The sequence below is a fragment of the Athene cunicularia genome (genome assembly GCF_003259725.1).
Source record: "Athene cunicularia isolate RWA chromosome 2 unlocalized genomic scaffold, athCun1 chr2_part1, whole genome shotgun sequence".
Taxonomy (NCBI): Eukaryota; Metazoa; Chordata; class Aves; order Strigiformes; family Strigidae; genus Athene; species Athene cunicularia.
In genome coordinates this window covers 98683892-98707202 of record NW_020799095.1, presented here as the reverse complement: position 1 = coordinate 98707202, position 23311 = coordinate 98683892, and the positions used below count along the sequence as shown (strand labels likewise).

Sequence of the window (23311 nt, the reverse complement as noted above, 5' to 3'; positions counted from 1 at the left end):
CTTTGCCCATACATTCAGCAGTACATCTTCATAACCTTGTAACATGCTCTTTAATTCTATCACAATTGTCCTGTCAGTGGAGACCACTGGAAAGAGAGTGGCGATATTATTGCCCATTTCACATGTGAAAAGTTGTTATGGTCTTGTGATGATTACAGCAGTGTTTTTTGTGGATTCTTTTGCTATGTAGTTCAATACTTTTATCAAGGGAGGAAAGTTAGGATAACGTGTTAGAGTGTGGTTTCTTTAATTTCGCTCTTCAGCTAGTTCTAGAGCATGTGCTGAATATATGTTAAACACTTGGTGGTGGTTGATGTCAGGCTTTCAAGACCAGCACTCCAAGTCAAAAAGAAGCCAAAAAGATTTTTCTTTTCAGTCTGCCCTGCTGTGATATATTAAAGACACTGATTTCTCTGGCAATATTTCTAGGAGTTCCTACTGAACTGTTTACACAGAGACTTGCAGGCAGGGATAAAAGACTTATCCAAAGAAGAGAGACTCTGGGAGGTGCAAAGAATTTTAACAGCTCTTAAGAGGAAACTAAGAGAAGCTAAGAGACAGGTAGGTAACTTTTCTATTTATTGGCCAAACATCTCAATGATGGATTCCTAATTTGTGAGATGCAGAGGCACTCAAGTTAGATCAAACCACATTTTAATCTTTACTGCAGATTTTTTCATCTTAACTTGGCTGACAAGCAATTGCATTTTCTGCTTAGCTGGCTGACCCTAGGGACAGCAAGATCTTCACACTCCTTCACAGCTGTTTAAAAAAAAAAAAAAAGGGCAATAAAAAACAGTGTTTATTAATAGAGCATGTATTCGTTATATGCTTAAACCAATGTGTCCTGGAGTACCATGAGGAACTACTGGAAAACTTAACAAACTTCGGAATCATTTTTTTTTAAATTGTCCATGTCCCAGAGAAGGAACAGACCTTGCTGAAAACTTTCAAGATAACCAATATGGTGATTCTAAATGTGGAAAATAATGCATTCAAGAAATCTTTTTTTTTTTGCAGTAAATAGAGTGACTGGGGAAGCTGTCCTTTTAAAAGTTGTTCTCTTTCTCTGGCAGGAGTGTGAAACAAAGATTGCACAAGAAATTGCTAGCCTTTCAAAGGAGGATGTCTCCAAAGAAGAAATGAATGAGAATGAGGAAGTTATAAATATTCTTCTTGCACAGGTAGCTGGCAGGCACTTTTACCTGTTCATCTGTTGGTATTGTTCCATATTGTTAGACACTCTTTTGTTCCTTCTAATGCAGTGGGGAATTGAAGGCTTGAAGGGGTCTCTCTGTCCAGTAAAACACAAGGCTTTGTTTTAATGGTAAATAAAGCAGGGAAGGAATGGTGACTGCAGGAGTGAACCCAAAACTGAGTAAACTCTTGTTAACAGCAGAAAGGAGACATTGTGCAACAACAACAAAAAGTAGCCTTTGTTGTTAATGTACTTAAAAAGCACTTCCAAATCTAACCAGTTTTAATACCGTTAACTACTTTCCTGCTGATCAAAGGAAATAAGGCAACTGTTTTGGCTTTTTTGCCTCCTTTTGCTTCCCTCAGTAGCTTTGATCTTCTCTCTCCACTGTACATTCCTCCTTATATTCATCTTCAAAGACATATTTTATAATTCAGTTTTTCTAGCTATTTTACTGGTTAGCCAGAACCTTCCCCTGTGATTTAAGGAAAGAGGCAGCCAAACATGCCAGAACTCAGTGCGTCATCTCCACAACTATTCAGTACAGTGATTGTCTTGAAGATTCAGAACAGACGTTGGGTTTGAACTTACATTTGCTTTGAGGTCTTGATGAATCAGAGTTCAAAGCAGGCATGCTCGCCACTTCTACTGAAAGTATTTCAGAGAACAGCATCATCTCATACTTACCGTATGTTCCTGTAGAACATAAAGTCAGAGCTTTAAGTGCACTAAATGGATCATTGCAGGAGAACGAGATTTTAACAGAACAAGAAGAACTGCTGGCCATGGAGCAGTTCCTGCGGAGACAGATTGCCTCGGAGAAGGAAGAAATAGATCGCCTTCGAGCAGAAATAGCTGAAATACAAAGGTAAGAGGGAGACTGCTTACATGAGAGCCCTCAACAGGTGAGCACTCTTTGGGCAAAAGTACATATATGCTCTCCAGAAACAATACTCTAAAGTACACTTAAGAGCTCACTGTATGAACATCATATTTGAAAGTCACCTCTTTTTATTGAAATCTCAACAGCTTTGGATTTATCAGGATATTTTCTGCTAGGATAACAATGGAATTATGACCTAAATGAAACTAGACCCTGTGTACAAAAGAATTCCCCCTAGGAAATCACTGGTTTATTAAATTAAGCTTTGAAAGGAAATTCTGGTTTTGTTTTTAAAGCCATTGCAGATTATTCAGGGGATGTAAGATAACTCTTTTACACTGCTACTGTCCTGGCAGACTTCTGGAAGTGTTTAAATCAAGAGTTTGTGGTTGGTCTTTCAGTCGCCAGCAGCACGGCCGAAGTGAAACCGAGGAATACTCTTCTGAGAGTGAAAGTGAGAGTGAGGATGAGGAGGAACTGCAGGTCATCCTCGAAGATCTGCAGAGACAGAATGAAGAACTGGAGGTAAGATTGGAGTCTTAGTATTACATGGCACTCTTCTTCTCAGTGGTTACTCAACTGAGTCTGGACAGAGATGTTTGCATATGTGCAGACTAGTAGTTTCGCAGCTGTTTGGCCTAGGCATAACACCCACACGCTCTGTTTTTAAATCACTGTTGTGTGCAAGTCCAGGTTGTTGGACTAATGTCTGGGCTAACAGCAGAGCTTCATCGTGTCATGCAAAATGGCTCCCCTAGCTAGTCCCCTTCTTTGTCAGGCGGAGCCCTCACATTTGTTTTCCGTATTTAAAAGATAAAGAACAATCACCTGAACCAAGCGATTCACGAGGAGCGAGAGGCCATCATAGAACTGCGAGTACAGCTTCGCCTGCTGCAGCGAGCTAAATCGGAGCAGCAGGTGCAGGAAGAAGAGCAGCCAGAAAAACGCGGGGGTGTTTCTCAGCAGCAAAGAGACAGTGTCCTGGAGACAAAAGCAGCCAAAGAGCAGCCAAAAGCGAGCAAGGAGCAGCAAGTCAAGCCATCGCCAAGTAAAGACAGGAAAGAAACTCCAATTTGATCCAGCTCCTTGGATATGCATAAAATCAACTGAACTGTGCAAATTACTGTAATTTGAATCAAACTGCACAAATTATTGCTGGCTGTGTACATTCTATAAAGAAACTTTTCTTTTAAGCCCTGGAGACTTTTGTCTCCAATACTTGTGGCTTCTACTCATCAGACTCAGGTGAGTTTGGAGAGGCCAGAAGAGTTTTCCAGTTAGTATCAGATTATTTCAAGACTGGTTTCCTTCAGGTGATTTAAAATAATCCAGTAACAGTTTTTTTTTTAAACCAAAATCATTATTTACATTCATTGGAGCAGAATTGGAAGATCTCATTTTCAGTAAATAAACAAAACTCCACCCACAGTTACTAATTATTTGCCTTGTGAATCTATTCATCCTCATTCACTATTATTTCTGCTTATTAACCTAGTCACTTCTTGCTTGTGCCTTTGATACCTTTCTGATGCAGATTCTATACAAGGGAGCTTTAAATTTATTCTGGGTTGGCTGAAAAGTTGGGAGATTGCGGGGTATCGTGTGTACCTAACATGCCCTTAAGCTTCATTTTTGTTCTGAGATGTACTGAATAAATGTAAGAACTTGAGAGATGTTATTTATGTCCCTGTATGACAGAAGTGTTCATGTCTTTTAGCAATGTAGGTAACCCATTTTACTCATTTACAAACCACCCTCATCATACCTGTTTAAGATGGGCTCTGTTCATGCTGCTGCCATATAGCCAAGAGCTTTTTCTTCATCCATTTTGAATGTGTCAGTCTCTCAGAGAAAGCTACTGACAGATGCTTTAGGCAGTGAGGGGGAGGGGTTATGCCACTTAAGCTACATCTGCCTGACCAAGCAATACAGCGTTTCCCTCCGCAGAAAGCCAAGGCACTTGTGCTTTCCAAATAAACCTGAAGAACAAAGCCAACAGGAGGAACTGGGGGTTCAGCAATAGCCTCTTTTTCGTTCTTGTTTAAAAAAAAAACAACCACCCCCTCTACGAACTGCTTTTGGTTTGGCTGTTTTACTGCTCCTACCCCTCAAGCCTCCAGCCATGTTGGCATTTAAGGGGCATTTAATGTTTCAGATGGTAACACTCATGAGACTCATCCATCAATTCCTATAGAGACAGAAAACTCCACAGAGTGCAGAGAGGCTATCTTATTTTTTAATCTGGATATTTATTTTCAGCACCTGTTGGATGTGGTTGTATTCTTTATCTATTGCACTGTTGTGAATCATTGGCCATGATTTGATTTTGTACAAATAATGCTTTGATATGTTATAGAAAACAGCATAGTATTTTTTTAAAATTTGGAAAAAAAAGTTTATAAACACAGAAAATGTGGTCAGATGACAAATATAAACTAAAGCATTCTCCCTTGCCTTCGTTACATACATTTTGTATTTGCTGGCAATATTTAAACTTTCTGTTTAATTCACACTAATTCCTATTGAATTGTCATGGATTTTTCTAATGTTCTTCAGACAAATCTCTTAATATTGGTTAACTTTTATTTTGTTAGGATTGTATTTATCAAGCAAATAAATTCAACAGCCATTTGAATGTAGTTTCTAATTTATCTACTTCAGAACGTGCAATATCTTTTTCTAGTGCAAGTGACAGTCATTCTTCTTGGGTAGCTACTTCCAGCTGAGAAGTTTAAATGAGAAATTAATTCAGGCCTTCTAAATAGCTCCTCTGAAAGAACATTGTGTGCGTAGAAAGCTTCTGTTACTCAGCAGAAGATACATTTAATTTGAAGAAATTGAAGATTTTAAGACTTTGTTTCTCTACATCTACTGGAGATTTCAGCTGTGACGGTAAAAAACATTTATTCACATCATTACTTCCAACACATGAACACCATCTTTCTCCCGTAACCTTACACTGCACTTTGAGTGTGTCACATTGGAGTCTTCAGTAGAGGTGGAATTGCTGCTCCTACAGTAATGTAGCAACTGTAACCAGCAATTTAATTTCAAAACACCTGAAAGATGTTTCTTGGAAATTTTCTTCCACATTCTTACAAATGATACCTCCAATAATAAACACAGTTACTGATTAAAAAAAACAAAACCTCTAGTTAAAAGGGTAAGTGTGAATCAGCACAGGCCTGTCACACAGAGGCTGACAGCACTGAAGCCCAACAGCCCCAGGGGGCCCAGCCCCTGCCCCAGAGAGCTCCACCACACTTGGCTGCCCCAAGGGCAGGACCAGCATCAACCCAAGGCCCGTGCCTGCTGCGCTTCCGATTAAAAAGCCACACAAGAAGCAGTGGTTTCAAAGACCACATGCAGCAGTTGCATATAATTAACTGAAAAAGCTAAAAATAATTTCAAACAAGGTGGAAAGTAATTATCATAATAATCTCTGTTGTTCAGATCACTTCATTAGCTGCCTTATCAATGGACAGTGCCTTACAGTGAGATGTGTGAGCTGCAGTGCTCAGGCGATTGCCTCCCATGAGGCTGCCTTTGTGGGCTGCACACACATGTTGATCAAGAAGTCTCATTCAAATTGACTTAAAATAAGACTGTGTCCAATAACACAGCTCAGAACCTCTGTCAGATTCACCAGACTCACCTTTACTAGGATGAAGAAACAACAGGTCTGCAACATCAATTCTGGTGTTCTTTCCCATGATTTCCTCTTGAAAATGTAAGTGTTCCCACCACAGAGTACTGCTGCAGAGAAGGCGGGGGATGATGGGACAGGACAGCTACAGCCCTTACCTGGTTTTATAGTCCTTTTCAACACAGGTCTAGCACAGGTCCTGTTAAATCAGTCAGAAGCCCAAGGGGAGCAAGGAGCACCATATAAACAAGACCCCGGGGGTACAACACCAGTGTGAATCAGGACACAAGCATGGGTTTTGCCAGCAGCAGGTTAACCCGCATCTGAATTGGAGACGTGACAGCTCTTACACCCAGAACTGAAATACTACAACCGCACAAGCCGACTTCAGACACTGCACACCAAGCAGCCTCGAGTGAGCTGTTAACTTGCTGGGTTAGTTGAACAGGGTGGGGATTTTTACTTTATTAAAAAAAAGAAAGACTAAAAACATCGGCTTGCATCCAGCACCTCGCAGCATCCCAGCCGGCCTCTCAGGTTTCCTGGGCTCTGTGTTGTCCACACCAGGTTTCCAGTGCTGGCTCAGCTCTATTCCTGCAGAAGCTGCTGGTGTGGTGCGATTCCAAAAGGCTTCCTCTCTGGTGCACTGAGGTACTGTTGTGTAGCATGGTCCTACAAGGAACCGTAAGGGATTCCAGAAATTATCTTCATCATAAAGGACGATGAAAGGGCCACTGTACAGGGAGCTTCCACCTCCACTCACTAATTCCAATACTAACACTGGGTGGATTCATTTCTACTTCGGTGTCCTGTCAGATTGAGTTAAGTCTAATTTTTAAAGTCTGTGTACTGAAGCCAAGAATTTTACACCTGACTCTTCTCTTTCAAAAAATTAAAAAGCATCAACCTGTATCTCTGTCAAAAAGAGATTTAACCAAGCTTAATCTGTCAAGGTTTTAATTTTTCAGCACGTACCTCTGACTCATAATGCTTCATCTGCAGAGGGAAAAATGCCTCATTCAGACCAAATGTGGCTTATATCCAACAGCACAAGTTCTCTATGGTGTTCTTCAAAACACACTCCAACAGCAAAGCCAGCGGCACCACGCTCCGTACCAGAGAACGGCCGGCAGTCCTTCCTGTCCCAGGGAGATGAGGCCCCGGCGTGCGCCACCCCTCCATCCCCCTCCGCCCCGTCACAGCTGCGGCCACCCAGTGCAGCACCAGTCAGAACAGACCCCTGCAGTATCTGTGCCTCCGGCTCGGCGCGGGCACTTCCCCTCCTGACCCGCCTGCACACAAGGGACTGCCACCAAGTTTTGTCGGGAGTTTCCCGTGTTGCTGACAAGTATCTTAAGAGTGGGAGCAGGAAGGTTGGCCAAAGGATGATGTTACAAAGTATATGATTTTAACCGGACAAGCCCACTTCCCTGCCCTGGAAGAGCTCCTCATCTGAACTGCAACACACAGGAGTTCTCAATACAGCAGAGTTACAGCTCGAGGCAGGGCAAGCAGCCCCTGCTGCCTGCTGGCCCCAGGACCTGCCCCGGCCACACCTCGGACTAAGCAAGAGCCGTAACAGTAGCTGACAGCCCTTCTACAATATCTACTGGGGCCTGTGAGGAACAGAGTGCAGATATCAAGGTCGAGACTAAAGGTTGCTGCATCCTAAAACTTCTAATGCTGTTCCTCAGTCGTTTTGACTTCTCCCTGAATACTCCTCAGTGCTCCTCCACTGCCTCCCCTGTCAGGGCTGGTCCCTCCTCCAGAGCCCGAGGCCACTGCAGAGACCAACCCACTGCGAGCTGGGCCTTCCCCTTCCCAAATCCCCCTTCCCTGCTGCTGGACTCCCTGGTCCAGAAGAGGACCTGCAACGCTGCCCCCCTCAGCCAGAGCCTAAAGCCCCTTCAGAGGGGGCAGGGAGACAGCAGCACAGCCTGACTTAGCTACAGCTCAGCAGACGATCAGGGAAATCAGAGGGGTGTGCCTGGGAGTCCCGATGAGCTCCTGCGGCTGCACCCTCACCTGGTACGGTCAGCCACTGTTTTATCAGTGCGGGGCCTTGAGACAGACAAGGGTAGGACATCTCTGCTGACAGCACTGCTTACAGGAAACAACCTTGTCAGGCACAGAAGTGCACAAGGTGACTGGAAGAAAAAAAAAAAAAAAAAAAGGAAAAAAACCCCCTCAGTCAAGAGACCTGAAAAAACAGCTGGGAAATAAATGACTAATACAAGAGAAATAGCCCAGGCCCCATTTGAGCCTCTGTTATCACCTCACTCAAACCAAGTTTATCTGGGTTCTTCCTTACACAGAAAACCTGGATCAACTAAAAAAAACTACCCTGAAATTTCTTTTGATGTTCAAACAGTGCCACCTTCTCCTCTCAGTAGCCTTGTTAAAAAACATGCTGAGAAGTGTGCTCAGTACCTTCACTTTCTAGTCACGGTTCACGGTTCAAACCCACCTGCAGGTAAATCCTTTTAAAACATTTCCTGTACATAAACATTACTACAGCTCTGCAGAAATGGGTCACGGTATTTCAAGCAGACCATGGATTGGAGGGCTACAAGATGTTTAAGCATCTGTTTACTTGTCTCTACAAGTCACAGTGTATTTTAATTGGCTCGATGTAATCCAACCTTAACACTGATTGAACCCTAAACCAATCCCATTACTTTAGGTTCTTTATGTATTTTTCTGATGTAAGTAAAAAGTAAACTAAAAGTTAACTAAAACTAAAAAGCAGAGTCTGAAAGCACTTGGGGGTGGGAGAAGATCATGCACATTTTAAATGAGCTTTCCTATCATAGTCTTATATTTTAAGGCAGTCTATCAGTACGTCCTAATTCTGCATATAAAGAAAAGACTAATCACTTGAAATGTGCCACGTTGTCTGAATGCCAGCACAGAGAGGAAGACAAAGCCTTTCCCATCAGTATCGGAGAGGGGAGAACTGGTATGAGAGAACAAGTGAAATAGAGAACCAGCTTCTGTCCACCCCTCTGTCTCAAACTCCTCTTCCCATCCTACTGAGAGTCTCTGGGCTGAAATCACTTCAGAAAACACAAGCACTGCACACAAGTCTCCACACCAAAGGACAAGGGAACACAAGGCAAACTTGCTGACAAGCAGAAACCCAGTCAAAGCCTAAGAGTGTGCCTGAGCCACAGGACACTTTGCCATTCTCCCAAGCACTAACAAGTAACTGAGGGGGCATGATCCATGAACATGAAAACACCATGGCCAGACCTACACCTGCACGGGAGGGTTGCAAAGCCCATGCAAACATTTATTTCAGCTGGGCTGAAATGAGCCCAGTGTTCCGCAGTATTCATGAGCACAGGGTCTTGTCCACAGGGCCGTGAATTTGTGCAGCAGCTATTTGGGACATTCAAAACAGCAAAAACTCATTTCCAAGCATCAGTGGTGTCATGGCTAAAAACAAACTGCCCTCTAGTGGGTTCCAGACATTTGCCAGTTTTATTGGTATGAAATCTGCATGAAAGTGTGACGAGAAAACAGCCCTACCAAATTCTAACAGGTCTCTGGGGAGGAGCAGCCGAAGACAGAACCTGCTGTGAAAAACAGCAAATGAGAGAAAGGCCAACAGTGCTGTAACCGGAACATGGGAAAAAAAGGATTTCCCATGAAAAAGCTCCAAGATAAGCAAGCCAGGAGATTAAATGGAAAACAATGAAAATTGTAAACGACTGATTTGGTATTCTACCAGGAAGGCAGGGGTAGAGCTATGATACTGCTTTTGGGAAACCATAGACCAACAGACAATGATGTGGGGAGCCACCTCACTTTCTGCTCAAGAAATCCTGACCAAAAGAAATGAATTGAGACACAAAGGTCCAATCCTTCTTCAGGGGAGATCCACACACGGGACTTCACAAGGATCTTTGGCAATGCTCCCAGACACTGCCCCACAGAAAAAACAGCTCTTTTCATCACTCCAAACTGAGATGCACATTTCCCCAAACCTCATATCCTTAGGGACAAGTTGAAGCTTGAACTACTGACATTGCTAACACTGCCAACATGAGAAAATTCCCTAGCAGAGTTAAGCAACAGAGACCACATCCCTCAGGCTGTAGATCAAACGTTCTTGGCGTTCTTGGGCAACGTGAAGAATAAAGCAAATCTTTCCTTCCCTTTCACTTCTTGGGAATCACCAAATGAAGCAGAAAAGAGGCAGACAGATCCATGACATGTTGGGTGAAGGAAAAAGGAGAAGACGGCTATTCCTCCTCTTCCCTGAAGATGATCTTTATTTACACGTCAGGGGAATTCAGGCACTCTGCAACTGAAAACACTCAGTCTTCCTTAGGAAAAGCCTTAAACTTGTCTGCAGCAGTACTGAAGAAATACAGAACAGAGAATTAAAACATCTGAAAGATCTTTCTAATTTTTCAACTTAAAGGTGTCTTACCCTTAAATAACTAAAAAATACCTAAAGGGATCAGATACAATACTTTGTTTCACTGGACTTGTTAGTGGAACAGTACATTAATACAGTAACAGAATTATGTTGGGTCAAATTCACTCTAGACTCCAAACACTAGGATTTCTTTCAAATCCCAGTACTCCTCCAGTGAATACTGCACTCCATTCACAGTTAGAGGATAACCTGAAGCGTGCTCCGGTCTGAACAAAGGGCTGATCACATTCTCTTCAGAAATCACACACATGACCCAACTACAATTCAACTGTCATTACACTGAGGAAAAAAAAAAAAAAAACAAACCAAACATGTGAAGGATTACATGTACCCTCAAAAAAATGCAGGAATTGACTGAACTTCAATGCATATTTCTAAAATGGGACTCACCTGGCCTGGGAGAGGACTAGTTACTTTTGTTGCTCTCCATATGGCAGCAGAGACAGATCTGAAATCCTCCTGCCTGAAAAGCTCACTGCTTTCTGACCATCTGCTGTCACCCAGACACAGCGCCGACACACTGCCTAGTCCTCTATGGATTTGCATGTAATTTCTGAACAACTGTTGGAGAACATGAGGAACAGGAAAACCTCATGAGAATATTACCTACAATACAGGGACTTCTGACCTGCACATGTAGTTGCCTTTTCAAATTTTAAGATGATTTTTAGAAGAAAAAGGGACAAGCAAAGGAAAAATCTAAAAAAAACTAAACCAAAACAAACCTCTACCCTAAAGAAAAACCCAAACCCAAACCCACCAAGCTTCAAGGCAGACAGAGATGACCCTGTATCTTAACCACCTCCATGTCCATGCTCAATAGTAGAAAAAGCAGGACTCTGGTGAGTAAATACCAACTTCCTGTTTACTAGAAAAGGAACTGCAGAGCAATCTGTTTTCCCAAGAAAATGGGGAAAAAAAAAGACACACCTGCCTGAGGCTGAACTGCCAGGGTACCAGGCACCTGGCTGATACATGAGAATGTTCTGCTAAAATACATCAAAGATAAGCTGCCACAGCCATTTCTATCTCCTCGGGAAAATAAGCTTCACACACTTCAGGTTCTGCAGACTGGAGGAAAGGTGATTTAAGCAAGTTGCCCCTGGAAGACAGAGGGAGATACTGTTATCAGTCATTTTAAATGAGAGGAAAGGAAAGCAGTCAATGGACTGACAGTAGATTAAGGGCAGTCTGAGCTCAGAGTTTCCTGTAAATCAGTACTGAGGTGGGTATTCAGACTCACTTCAGCAAAGATGCCATTTCACGCTGGAGTGACAGGCTCTCCAGCACGATAGGGATGCTTGAAAGAGAATCTTAAAAAAACCTCAATTACAGGGCCAAAGTCCATCTGTGCTGTAGTATATTCCATCTCAAAATGCAAAATTCTTCACAATCATTAAGCAAACCTTTCCCCCTGCAATAGCTGTCAAAGTGTAAAGAACTAGGAAAAAAAAAATGCCACTTAAATTTCAAACTTTTTCTTTTAATGTCTTAAAAAGGTCACGATTGCTTTCAATCTTATTAATAAATTTTATTTGGACAAGTAGAGAACAACTTGTATCACAACAGCTTTAAACAACATGATTAAAGACTGCAGCACTCCAAGGAGGCTCACAGATATGTACAGTATATGAAGAAAAAAGTTGCACCTCAGAGCCGATCATGATCAAGTTAAAAATACCTGACTTAAAGTACATGTGCTAATAAATTTCCTTTAGGTCATGACCAGCATGAAAATAATTAGGACACAGGTACTCAGCAAAGTTTTCTGCTAATGGGTACAGCAATATGCTGCATTTAAGGATTAAAATCAAATTCTAGTTTAGTGTTAGCACTGAGCCCTTAAGAGAAATCCCAATTTCTACTTTTCCCCATTTACAAACATCAAAGCTATTCCCACTTAAGGGTGTGCCCAGCTGCACACAAATCAAGTCCTTGAACGATAAAAATTTTTAGCGCTAATACTGGAGGTCTTACAGCCCAGTATAAATTTGCCTTTCTGGCCATTTCATCTATCAGTTGCTACAGAAAATACTTGCTAAGTTCACTCCTCAGGAGAAACAATGCAGGTCTCTGGAAATCACATCCTTTCTACAATGAAAATGATCTGCCAATTCAAGTTTCATTTGTTCAGGAAGACAGAAGATTTAAGGCTTCGGTGGCAAAAATAATCCTCTGAGCAGTGTTTTTCTAAAGTCAAGGTGATACAGGTATGGGGTTTTTTTCTTGACTTAAAATCCCCAGTATCAGGTTTAGATAACATCCACCTGTTAATTCTGGCAAGAAATCTCTCCTTCCAAAGAGGTTGTCCTAGATCAACCATTTTAGAAGCATTTGAGGATAGTTTGTTTAAAATTTTTTTAATTATAGCAACATTCAGAACTTTTAGTAAGTTGATGAAGCAGTGCTCATAGCATCATCTGCAATTTTGGTACTGGCAGGGTGTATGCTTGCAAAGTATTTGACATCATTATCATCATCCATTTGAAGCACCATAATTGTTTGTTCCACAGCTTCTTGATGAGAGTTGGCAGAATTTAGAAAATATTCTGTAAGAGAAAATGCACAAGACTTATAGGAGGAAAAGACTGCAGATACTTCAACACAAACCTCAGCATGAGGTTCAACATCTCAGGAGACAATGCACACATATAGTATCATAAAACTGGAATATCTGAGCAGGCAAACAATACATTTCTAAATATACCTATGAATTCAATTTTTTTTACATCATTCCATGTTTCAGAGCACACTGCTGTTAGAGTATGGGATTTCTACAGTCCTTCAGTATAAGAGTAAGCATGACAGACTCTACAACCAAAGAGGAAGAAAAAAATGTGCAAGAGACTCAGAAGGAGCATGCCTATATTTGTGACGGAGGGAAGGTATCACAAACCCACAGCCATGCCATTCCAGTTCACTGGCAAGCTTGCCAAATAATTATCAAACAATAAAACTTCCAACATCTGACAGTTTTCATAAACTGTACGACACAAGTTGTACAAAAGCAGCTACAAACAGCTCACAGGAAGGGCAATGTAGATCTGAGGTTGAAAAGCTTCTGAACTTATTTTTTTACATCTGCCTTTCATAATCTATCCACCATCCCTAAACATATTCACAGCATCTTCTGAGGCAGGGACTACCTGGATTCTAAACTTACACAGTGGCAAAGCAGAATGGACGTGTACCATCCAGGTGGGGAACACGAAAATAATGAGGACAAAACCGTAAATACCAATACTACATGATAACAGAAAGACCGGTGACAGCCTTGGCACAGTTAACAGAGGATAAATTACTGCACATCAACTGATCTCTCTTAACTATCTACATATGCTTACTCAGAGTCTCCAGCACGCACAAGAGCCAGCAACAGCCTAGTTCTCACTGTGTTGGCACTCTTTGCACTGTCCAGTCTTTTGAACAATTTGCATTTTTCTTCGCACTTTCTACACTAGAAACAGCAATCCCCAAGCCACTGTATGGCTTTGAGAAAGTGACCAGAACTGGATGAAGTATTCCAAGTGTGGACACTCTGCTGGTTTACAAAACAACATAATATTGCTAATGCTATTTGGACTCTGAGCACTGCTGACTCTTCTGGCATCTGCTATGCATTGGGGATGCTTTCCTAAGCAAAGTCTGCAATTTGAAAGTTGCATGTTTAATTTCCCTAAAGATACTCCAGAGAAACTTTCTTCCCAATACTACCATAAAATATAAAAAAAACCAACATCAGCCATCTCTTCTCCCCCAGTGAGAAAACAGATGGTGGGTTTGTATGGAAGGATTCTTCTTACTCTTATTACACAGAACATCAACAGGATGTTTTTTTTAACCTAATAAAAAGCACTGCTCAACAACTTCACAGTTGCTAGTTGTTCAATTTGTGCTTTCTGTGCCCTGATGATACCTCTACAAACTAGCTCAGTCAGGGGAAATGGTACCAAAAGAACAGGCTGGCACATGAGCAAGAACTCTTATTTCCTCAGTGTTACACAACAGTGCTCCGATACCACAAGGTTCATGTTTTTATCTCAGCCAAGGTAACACCAAGGAGACTGCAAAAGCAATGGTGACCCACATCTGATACTGTTTCTTCTCCAGCTGACTATAGGAAAGTGGAGGAACAAAAAGATACACAGTCAACACACTGCAACTCCTTCTGCCACTAACCTTTCTCTAAAAGGGTTTGCTTTAATGTTTTTGCAAGCAGGACTCTAACGTTTGGAACCCTGTCAGATGCCAAGTGTAATAAGTGTGGCAGCAGATGTACAGCAAACTGGTCCATGGGCAGGCAGTCGTCTTCACTGATGGTCTGGCAAGAAGACAGAAGCAATTTCGTTAGATTTCAGAACAGTGAGGATAAAATCCCAACACATAATCAGAGCTAATATATCTTAATACTTCCATAACACGAATACAGTAGGTAGTATCCAGTATCCACTAAGTTTTAAAATATGGTACAATATAGCATAAAAATGTACACAATGAAGCATGTTAGGGTTTGGCAATTTCCTCTTTTCTTTTTTTTCTTTGTTTTTGAAATCACAGTATAATTTGAAAACAGGGAAGAAAAGCAAAAAACCTTTCCAATCCTTTTGAAGTCTTTGTTTTAACTAGGTACTATATTAAAACAAGAATGATCCCTCTCAGTAAATATCCATTGTGCCCAAACATGTTTCTGTCTCAATAAGCTCAAAGCTCACGTTTCTCAAAATACTTCAAAGAACTGCCCCACTTGGGCAGCAGTCATGTTGGCTCCCAGTCTGCACCTCTGCTACAGCCTCCAAACATGACTATTTCCTTGGGACCCTAGCTAGTTTCAACTCTTCTGCTTATTTTGATGAGAATACGTTGGTTTTGACCAAGCTGCAGAAGCTGGCTAAGAAGAGGTCTAGTCAACTCCTAGTGCTTGACTTCTAAAGGGTTAACCCAAAAAAGCGGTAGGCTGCTGCAGCATATTATAAAAACCTCACTTCCTGTTGAGTAATGAAGCAGCTTCCCAACTCAGGGATTATTTTGCTATGCTTTTGTTTTATATTCAACATCAAATTTGACAACCTGATGTTAACATGCTAAGCCAAAGATGCATTCAAGCTCATCTATAGAGCAACACTTAAGAAAGCAGCCACGAAACTTACTCCCTTAGAAACAAAGTTCCCAAATATTCATGAAAACAGTGCCAATAGACAGCCAAAGAGTTCCAGTTGCTATCCCCCCCTTAATTCTTACCACCATCACCTGCCAAAACCAAAAAAGATGAACAAAAAGACATTTCACCTGGCAAATAAAGACAAAAGTTTGTCGACCAGACCATTTGCGGCATCTACAGAACTTTTCAACAAGTTCATTCATGAGGTCTACCACGAAGGTTGATGTTGAAGCCATGTACAGCTTTTTAACCATTTCACTAACCTTGAAAAAATGAGAATGAAAAAAAAAACAAAAATTACTTCTGACCACCAACCCTCAGAAAGCAAAATCCTGAATTTACTTAGACTGCTTTACCAGCTTGTAAGAAATCCAACGGACAGAAGACACTTTGTCTGCACAGAGGCTGAAAGCAATAGGTCGCAAGTAGTCGTAAATGTCTCTGGCACTGTACAGATCTAGAAGCAAGATCAGCTGCCTACAAGATGGAAGAACCAAACAAGAGCACATTATAATAAGAAGGTAGCTTTAACTGTGAATACAATCATTTATATGACAGCACTTGCCAAATATGCAACGTGGCCCTAACAAAGTTACTGAAAAGTAAAATCTTCTGGTTTCCAATGCCATCAGTTTGACAGTGGGTCACTTGCAAATTTTAACTTGCCACTTATTCACAATAATGGAAAAAGGCCGCATGAGCTCAAAGAATGAAAAACTAGAAGAGACACAAGGGAATCAAGGTTACATTTACAAGAGAGAGATCCTGGTAATGGCTACCATGTACACCCAGCACAGCGACCCAGCTGTGAGCAACACCGCAGGGTGCACGTACATTTGTGTACCTGGTAAAGACATTTCACATGCGTAACACACGCGTAACACAGGTACAGCCACAAAGCAAGTACTCTAACTTGGTTTGATAAGTATCCTCTGTCACTTAAGTACATTGATCAGACCAATAAACTTCCTCTACTTCAGAGTATACTGGACAGCTAGAGAAATTATCAGTCATCTTTAATTTGTAATGAATTGATTAAGATCTCAGCAGGTTACAGACATTAGTATGTGTCATGAATGGTAGAAAGTGTGTCAAAAGAAGTGGTGTGACATGTTACAAGGAACCAATTGGACATCTCCACACCAGCAGTAACAGGTAAGCGATTTGCAGTTACTAAATCAAAACTACACTTAAATGCAGCAAAAACATCATGACATCATAATCAGTTGTTAAACTAGTCTCTCAAAATTTAATTCAAGAGACAGACTGTAATGAGTCATTACTATGTGCTCATTTCATCATTCCTGGTATAGGAGCCCTGGTCACACAGTCTCTCCCCACAGGGTAAGTGCTGCATGTCTTCCAGTCTATCAGCATCTCTCCTGTACTGGTATAGATGCACTGCTCCAGATGAGATCTAATCAGTGCTGACTAGAGGGGGCCGATCTGTTCCCTCGATATACTGGCTGCTCTCCTGTGGATACAGCCCAGGATAGTGCTGCCAGGACACACAGCTCGTTCATGTTCAGGTCACTGCCTTCTGCAATACTCTGGGCCTCTCCAGCAGGGCTGCTCCCAGGGCAGCCAGTCCTCAGTGCCTGTCAGAGGCTCTTCCTTCCCGCACACCGGACGTAGCATCTGTCCCCTGTTGAATTTAATAAGCCCCTTCTGCCTGCTTTACCGAGCAACTTGCCCCTCCAGAGCTGCCTCCCACAGAAGCTCCCCTACCAGTTCCATGAAAAACCCAAAGTCTGCTTGGATGAAGTCCAAGATCACTACTCTGCTACTCACTTTCTTCACTCCTCTCAAGATCTTGATCTCCTCTGTTTCATGGTCATGAATTCAGCCTACTTATATCAAGTGCAGCAACTTCAAAACAAATTGCTAGAACACTTCTACTGACTTCAAGAACAACCAGATGTGTTCTCATCTTTTGGCAGCTTTTTTTTTTAATGGAAGGATAATGTTTTCAACATACGGTGATGGAAAAAGACATTCAGGTTTCAAATATTTTAAGTGATATACAACTACTGGGGATTTTTAAGCAAGGGGGACAAGTGGAGGAGGGTAAGGACTATCGGCTAAAAAAATGTAACGAAGAATGTCAGTGTAAAACATCTACTCTATGTTTTTAACATTTTTAAATATCCACAACAATAAAAACAAGCATCCATAGAACTACATACTCAGCCAGCTCAGCACGGAAACGCCAGTTCCTGCTGTTATCAGTCACTAGGAATTCCTGCAGCTGATAAAGATACTCTCTTCTTTTGTCAAGATGAAGAAGCTGTAACAGTAAATATAAACTTACATAAAGAAATGTAGGCTACAATCAGCAGATAAGGCAAGAGCTTTAAAATACAAATAATAGAACACTTGCTTTTATTTAAAAAAAAAGATCTTTAGTAATAGTGTTGCTTTCCTGGGCTAAACCCTACTATGCTTAAATCTGTAAAATCACATGGCACACTACTGAAACCAAAATCTGATGTAGTTTCTGCTTTTACTCTAGGAAACAAGAGGAGTAAGCCTTAAAGATAGTATTGATTTTAAAGGTTTTATGATTTGTATCTTTCAGGTCCAAAAATGAGGGGGTTAGAGAAGAAACTCCTAAATAAATTTGAGAAATAAGCTGTGTAGAGAGCTCAGAGCCATCAAAAAACTGAATACTATCCACTGGTACCTATAGATTGAATAAACATGCACAAACCAGGCTCTTCAGAGAGAAGAAAGTATCAGCCACACAGATCTGCAAAACATACTCTAGTATTCCACAGACTTCTGTATGGATTCCCACAGAGAGTTATACCAGTGTTATGTTTAAAAAAAACAAGTGCATACAAAGAAATGAAGCAAAATATATAATTGCACTTGAGCAGATTTGAACACAGACATACCTTCAGAAAGTCATGCAAGTGTTTAAGCACACCTATTCTGACTTCATCTAAATCTTTTAAAAAGCCATTGAAGACGGGAACTAAATCTCCAGCTGTAAGCTGATCTCCAAGGATGACAGCAAGTTCGTGTATAGAAAATGCTAGTGTCCGCCGAACCTTCCACTGTAACATAAATAAATAAATGGATTTAACTGATGTATCATGTGAAGTGCTCTATTTTAACCTGAGCATCAGTATCCAAGCTGGACTCCCAGTGAGCTACTGTATTTATGAATACATTCAACAATGTCTCATGTAACAATTTTGTAAATGTAACAATCATGTAAAAAATAAATCAGAAATTTTTAAAAAAAGGGAGAAAGAAAGAGGACGACAGGGTATCATTTCTTCCACCTGAATATCAAGGAACTAGGCAAACAGAAGTAATAGAAATATTTTAATTTTGCAGGTGTCGGAGAGGAAAATAGTATTCTTGACATTAGTACTCTTCTACACATTACTCTCTGCTTTAAATTCTTTTGGGTCAATTAGTTCCATACTACCACTCTTCCACTCAATTTATAAAATAGATTTTTTATATATATATATATATATATATATACACACACACACATATATGTTTATATAAGATATATATCCCACAGTATTTCAGCTGGCATATTTTAGCTTCCATAATAGGTAAAGTTTCACGTACACTGAGTGCCCAGCGGTCCAAGGACCAGTAGAGCTTTTACTCACCCTAAATGGAGGAGGTTTAATGGAGTAACTATTTCAAATAAATCTTTTAAAAATAAAATAGCATCTATTCTTTAGCCAGCACTTTCTAATTAGCATACAGACTGTTCTTCTGCCCTGGTTTGGTGATTCAATGTTAGTTCAGATTAGACTGGTGATAAACTCTGGACAGTTCTGAATACAGGGTGATTTGGTTTTACTTATGTTTTAAATTTATTAGTTAGTTGCTTTTAATGCTTGCAAAAGAGTTCGGAAAACATGAGCAATAGCCACGTATAAAATTACTCACTACGTTATCACTGAAAACTGCTGCTCTGACATAGCAAGCAGCAAGTTCAAGAGAGGTGAAGTAGTCTGAGAATGCTTTAAAAAATATAAAGAGCATCTCCAAAAAAGGAAACAAGGGACAACTGGGAAACAACTGTAAACCAACAGTAAAATGCACAAAGCCACCTCCTTACCACCTGACAAGGAAAATGTTGCTATTTCCAGTATTTGTTTTTAAAACAGCAATGCTGCATGGTGACAGTGATGTTATTCCCTTATGACTAACTGGATGCAGCACCAAAAGGCCACCAAAAGGCCTGGCGTGAGGCTGAGTCACTGAGCTCTAGACATGCCTGCAGGGGCACATGTCTGCTCACGCACAGCAGCACAGCCCGAATCCTCATCCCTATGAGAATCCCAAGCACTGCCGTAAGATCTCAAGCAAGCACAGGAAATCAGAGACCTCTCTTCACATTCCCACTGGAAATCCACCTCCCAACACAAACTGCCCCATTTCCTTACTGCCTGAGCACCACACACACAGAGCTTCCTCCAAGATAACCGTTACACTTTAATTCATTATGCAACCAACTAGTATCAGCAACAGAAAGCTCCACATAAAAGGCAGAGCAACCCAACACCCAGTAAACAAGAGGAACCATCCTAGAAGTGCAGATTATTAATTGTTGCATCATAAAAGTTCAGATCATTCACTGTCAGAGGTTCTTGAGCCTACCTGCATGTCAGATGCCAGTGTCTCATAGGTGTCTTTCAAACAGTGCCAATTCTGTCTGCCCAGCGTAAGTGCCACCCCCGGCAGGCTGTAGGCACAGTGCTTGGCAATCTCGGTATCAACTGTTTGTGCGCGAGATGGATCAGTCATTGATAAATACTGATCCAGCAAGGCTTGAGGTACAACATCCTACAGCAAGAAAAGGGTAGAGTGTTTACATTATTTGTAATAAACTGTCATATGGCTTACTAAAATTCCAGGGCACATTGTCAGAACATTTTTTCCCCACAGCTACTGAGTATTATTTAATTACAACCTCTTAATAAGAATGCAATGATTCTGTATTTCTTAAGTTCCACCAAAAAGTTCCAAAGAAACAATGACATGACTGGAGGCTATTTGAAAATATATAGACCAATGTAACAGATCAGTGGGTGGATCAGTTTTCACTTAGGCAGACCAGAAAATTAAGAGACTACATTCAAACAGACTCTTAGGCTGTGCAAAGTGGCCATTTTAACTCATCCATAAAAATAGGCAGAACAGCAAATGGCAAGATTCATTTTCCTATTCCTCTCAAAATCTTGGGGAGGTTGGGAGAATAAAACGGAATTAAAATGACTTAGTGAGGGAGGGAAGAAAAGGGTGCAGAGTATGCAGATTGTGTTCAATATTGCTTCCAAACTCTCTAAATAGTCAGCAGGAAGGAAAAGGCTTCTCTTGAGACTGAGGTCTCTGGTGAAGACCAATCCTTTTCTCCACAGAAAAAATTAAAGCATCTAAACTAAAATGTTGTGAAAACCTCTTTGATTCAGCTGTTGTCAGTTTATCTCAGGCACTGACTGTACCCAAGAGGGTGCACAAGAGCATTTCCCCAACACAGCTGTCCAACAGCTCAGCTCATGTAAGCAACAAGAGGGACTGCGGCTCCCATTCAAGGAGCAGGGTGGCACACTTAATACCGAATTATGTAACAACAAACATTCAATTTCTTTTGGAAACAAATAACAGAGACAGTTCAAGTTTAATGAAACACTTTCACAAATTTTCTGCAAAAGGCTGTCACAGGGTCAGGGCAGTTCTGCTCAAAACATTTAACAAAAAAATCCTATTTCCTCAATAACCTGATTTCCACTACAGGATAGTTTCTGTAGAAAATGAAACCAAACAAAACAGGAGCCTGGAAGTCTACAACAACTGTTACCTCATGTCAAAAACCACTGTCATCTCTTATTACATAATTAAAAAAGAAGCAACTACTGAATTAAGCCATTATCTCTGGAAACACAGATTATTTTAAATCTATTTAAGAGGTTTGCCATATTTAATAGAAACTACATTACATCAGAAACGACAGAATGGAACGAATAAAAAAAAATCCCTATATACATTTAAAAAGTCTACTTATCTGATACATGTAGGAAAAGTAGAAGTCACGCATTCACCTGTACTTTAGATTTTCTTTCTTCTTCAGGGCTGAAACTACTGTTGGTGCTCAAGTCTGAATCATTATGAATATAGTGAAGTGTAGAATCCATATTCTATGAAAAAAGAAAAAAGGTCACACAAAATACACTCAAGGATTAATACAAAACAAATGTCAATGTCAAGAAGGGCTGTCCTCACCTCAGGGTCTTTTTTAGATTAAAGGAATATATGTCTTAATATCAAATACTATTTTGCTACAGCCCGAAATCAAAAGGTCTGTAAGATAAATCTTTCTGCTTTAAATTTCAAACCAGGCTCCTCTTATTCTGCTCCATCTTGGTTCTTATGGAATGGAAAAAGAAAAAGAAAAAAAAAAAAAAATCACAGGAGAGAAGTACCTTTGATACTGCATTAAGGAAAATGCAGCTACCATATGGGGCACATTGCTACCTCACTGAAGGGAATAAGGAAACATCTGTAGTGGATTTTGTTGGATTTGTTGCTTTGGATTTGTGCAAGGAAGAGGTCAAAACAAAGTCACACTCACACTTAAGAGTAGAAACTGATGAGAATTACGCTGTTGCTCCTTTTCTGGAGGTGATTATTCTATAATCTCCTCTACAGATGAGCTTCACTTTATAATACAGATCCCAGCAGACCACAGCTGCTGACACCAGTCATTACCCCTTCTCCACAGTTCTATGAAAATAGTTTTTAGCAATCATGCAAGCATCCTGGCTACATTGCTCAGCCTTGAAGGTAAGGACCGAGACATTCAGAACTGAGCAGCAGAAGTTTGATACACTATGACAAACTATGATGCTGAGGAGATGCTCTGTTACTTTCTATACCAGTGGGGTTCCCCAACTACAACAGACTTTGCATAATCAACTATGAATTTCCAGAAGTATGTGATGAATATTTGAAAAGTAGATCAGGCTGTTGTGTGGTAGAACAGGACAAAGGCACTTTTGCTAGATATTCACAGATGCTGCAGGGTGAGCTCTCAGGGTCAACACACACACAGGGAACATGCCTACTCTACCAGCTGTTCAGATCAGTTTAACAATGACAATTTTCCAGCAAACTATAAACTTCTTCAAAAAAGCCTCCAGACCATCTGTCTTCCTTAGTTTGACTTCAGACAGTTGCTTTTTTGTCTTCCATGAGCTGCTTTCATCTAAGCATTGGATTGTCATTTTAGTCTCTGAGGTATAATTACAGGTGATAAAGAACAGGCAGAGCTGTGAGGCAATCATATATTGCTGGCACAGCAGCCCAAGTCACCCATCAGGCTTATCAAGCAGCAGTAGGAATGTGTCAAAGAACCAAGTGAGGAACAGACCTGCAAGTGACTCCATAACTAAATGTGTACAGCAACATACAACTACAAAACCTCCAGACTCCCTGAAAACCATCTTTGCATGATTTTAGTTTTCCAGTCAATTCTGCACTCTTTTTAGCATTTTTTTTTTCAGAAAAAAGAGATCTTTTCAGCATCCGCCAGAAAGTCATCAGCTTTGACCTCTTTCAAATCAAGACATTACGAGACAGCCAGCACAACCGAGCCACAGTGCTTTCCATCAGTTGCCCAGGTGCATGAGAGCAGAGGCTAGTCATCCATTCTGCTACAATAAAAATGAAAAGACTCCATCTCACAGTCTCTGCTACCCCAGCTCGAAAAGGCCGACTTCAAAAAAAAAAAAAGATAAAAGTAATACTTTATTGATTGAACTAAGTTGAACTTAAATATACTGAAGGGTGTCACAGATGGGAACAATTTTACCCAGCCACTTTTAAAGTCAAATATGCATTCCAAAACGGAAGAGCCTCAGTACAGAAGAACCGCAGCATCCGTTGGTATTTAAGTCTACTCAGTATCTCTATTCCTGCAGATGAAGTTCTCCATCTGTACTTTT

At 40.8% G+C, this 23311-nt stretch overlaps 2 protein-coding genes across 5 annotated transcripts in view; one reads left to right on the top strand and one right to left on the bottom strand.

Moving 5' to 3' along the window:
• The window catches only part of RALBP1 (ralA binding protein 1), a 36169-nt gene extending 31453 nt beyond the window's left edge, over positions 1 to 4716 (top strand). For both annotated transcript variants that reach the window (XM_026842368.1, XM_026842369.1), the window contains 5 exons: positions 430 to 561; positions 1077 to 1184; positions 1945 to 2066; positions 2483 to 2606; positions 2895 to 4716. In XM_026842368.1, the coding sequence (XP_026698169.1) occupies positions 430 to 561; positions 1077 to 1184; positions 1945 to 2066; positions 2483 to 2606; positions 2895 to 3158 (750 nt within the window). In that variant the 3' untranslated portion in view covers positions 3159 to 4716. The remainder of the gene's footprint in view (positions 1 to 429; positions 562 to 1076; positions 1185 to 1944; positions 2067 to 2482; positions 2607 to 2894) is intronic.
• A 6972-nt stretch (positions 4717 to 11688) lies between these two features.
• The window catches only part of PPP4R1 (protein phosphatase 4 regulatory subunit 1), a 66153-nt gene continuing 54530 nt past the window's right edge, over positions 11689 to 23311 (bottom strand). For all 3 annotated transcript variants that reach the window (XM_026842387.1, XM_026842388.1, XM_026842390.1), the window contains 8 exons: positions 21410 to 21505; positions 19968 to 20153; positions 18230 to 18391; positions 17519 to 17619; positions 15689 to 15809; positions 15461 to 15595; positions 14354 to 14495; positions 11689 to 12723 (listed from right to left, as the gene is read on the bottom strand). In XM_026842387.1, coding sequence (XP_026698188.1) covers positions 12560 to 12723; positions 14354 to 14495; positions 15461 to 15595; positions 15689 to 15809; positions 17519 to 17619; positions 18230 to 18391; positions 19968 to 20153; positions 21410 to 21505 — 1107 coding nt within the window. In that variant the 3' untranslated portion in view covers positions 11689 to 12559. The remainder of the gene's footprint in view (positions 12724 to 14353; positions 14496 to 15460; positions 15596 to 15688; positions 15810 to 17518; positions 17620 to 18229; positions 18392 to 19967; positions 20154 to 21409; positions 21506 to 23311) is intronic.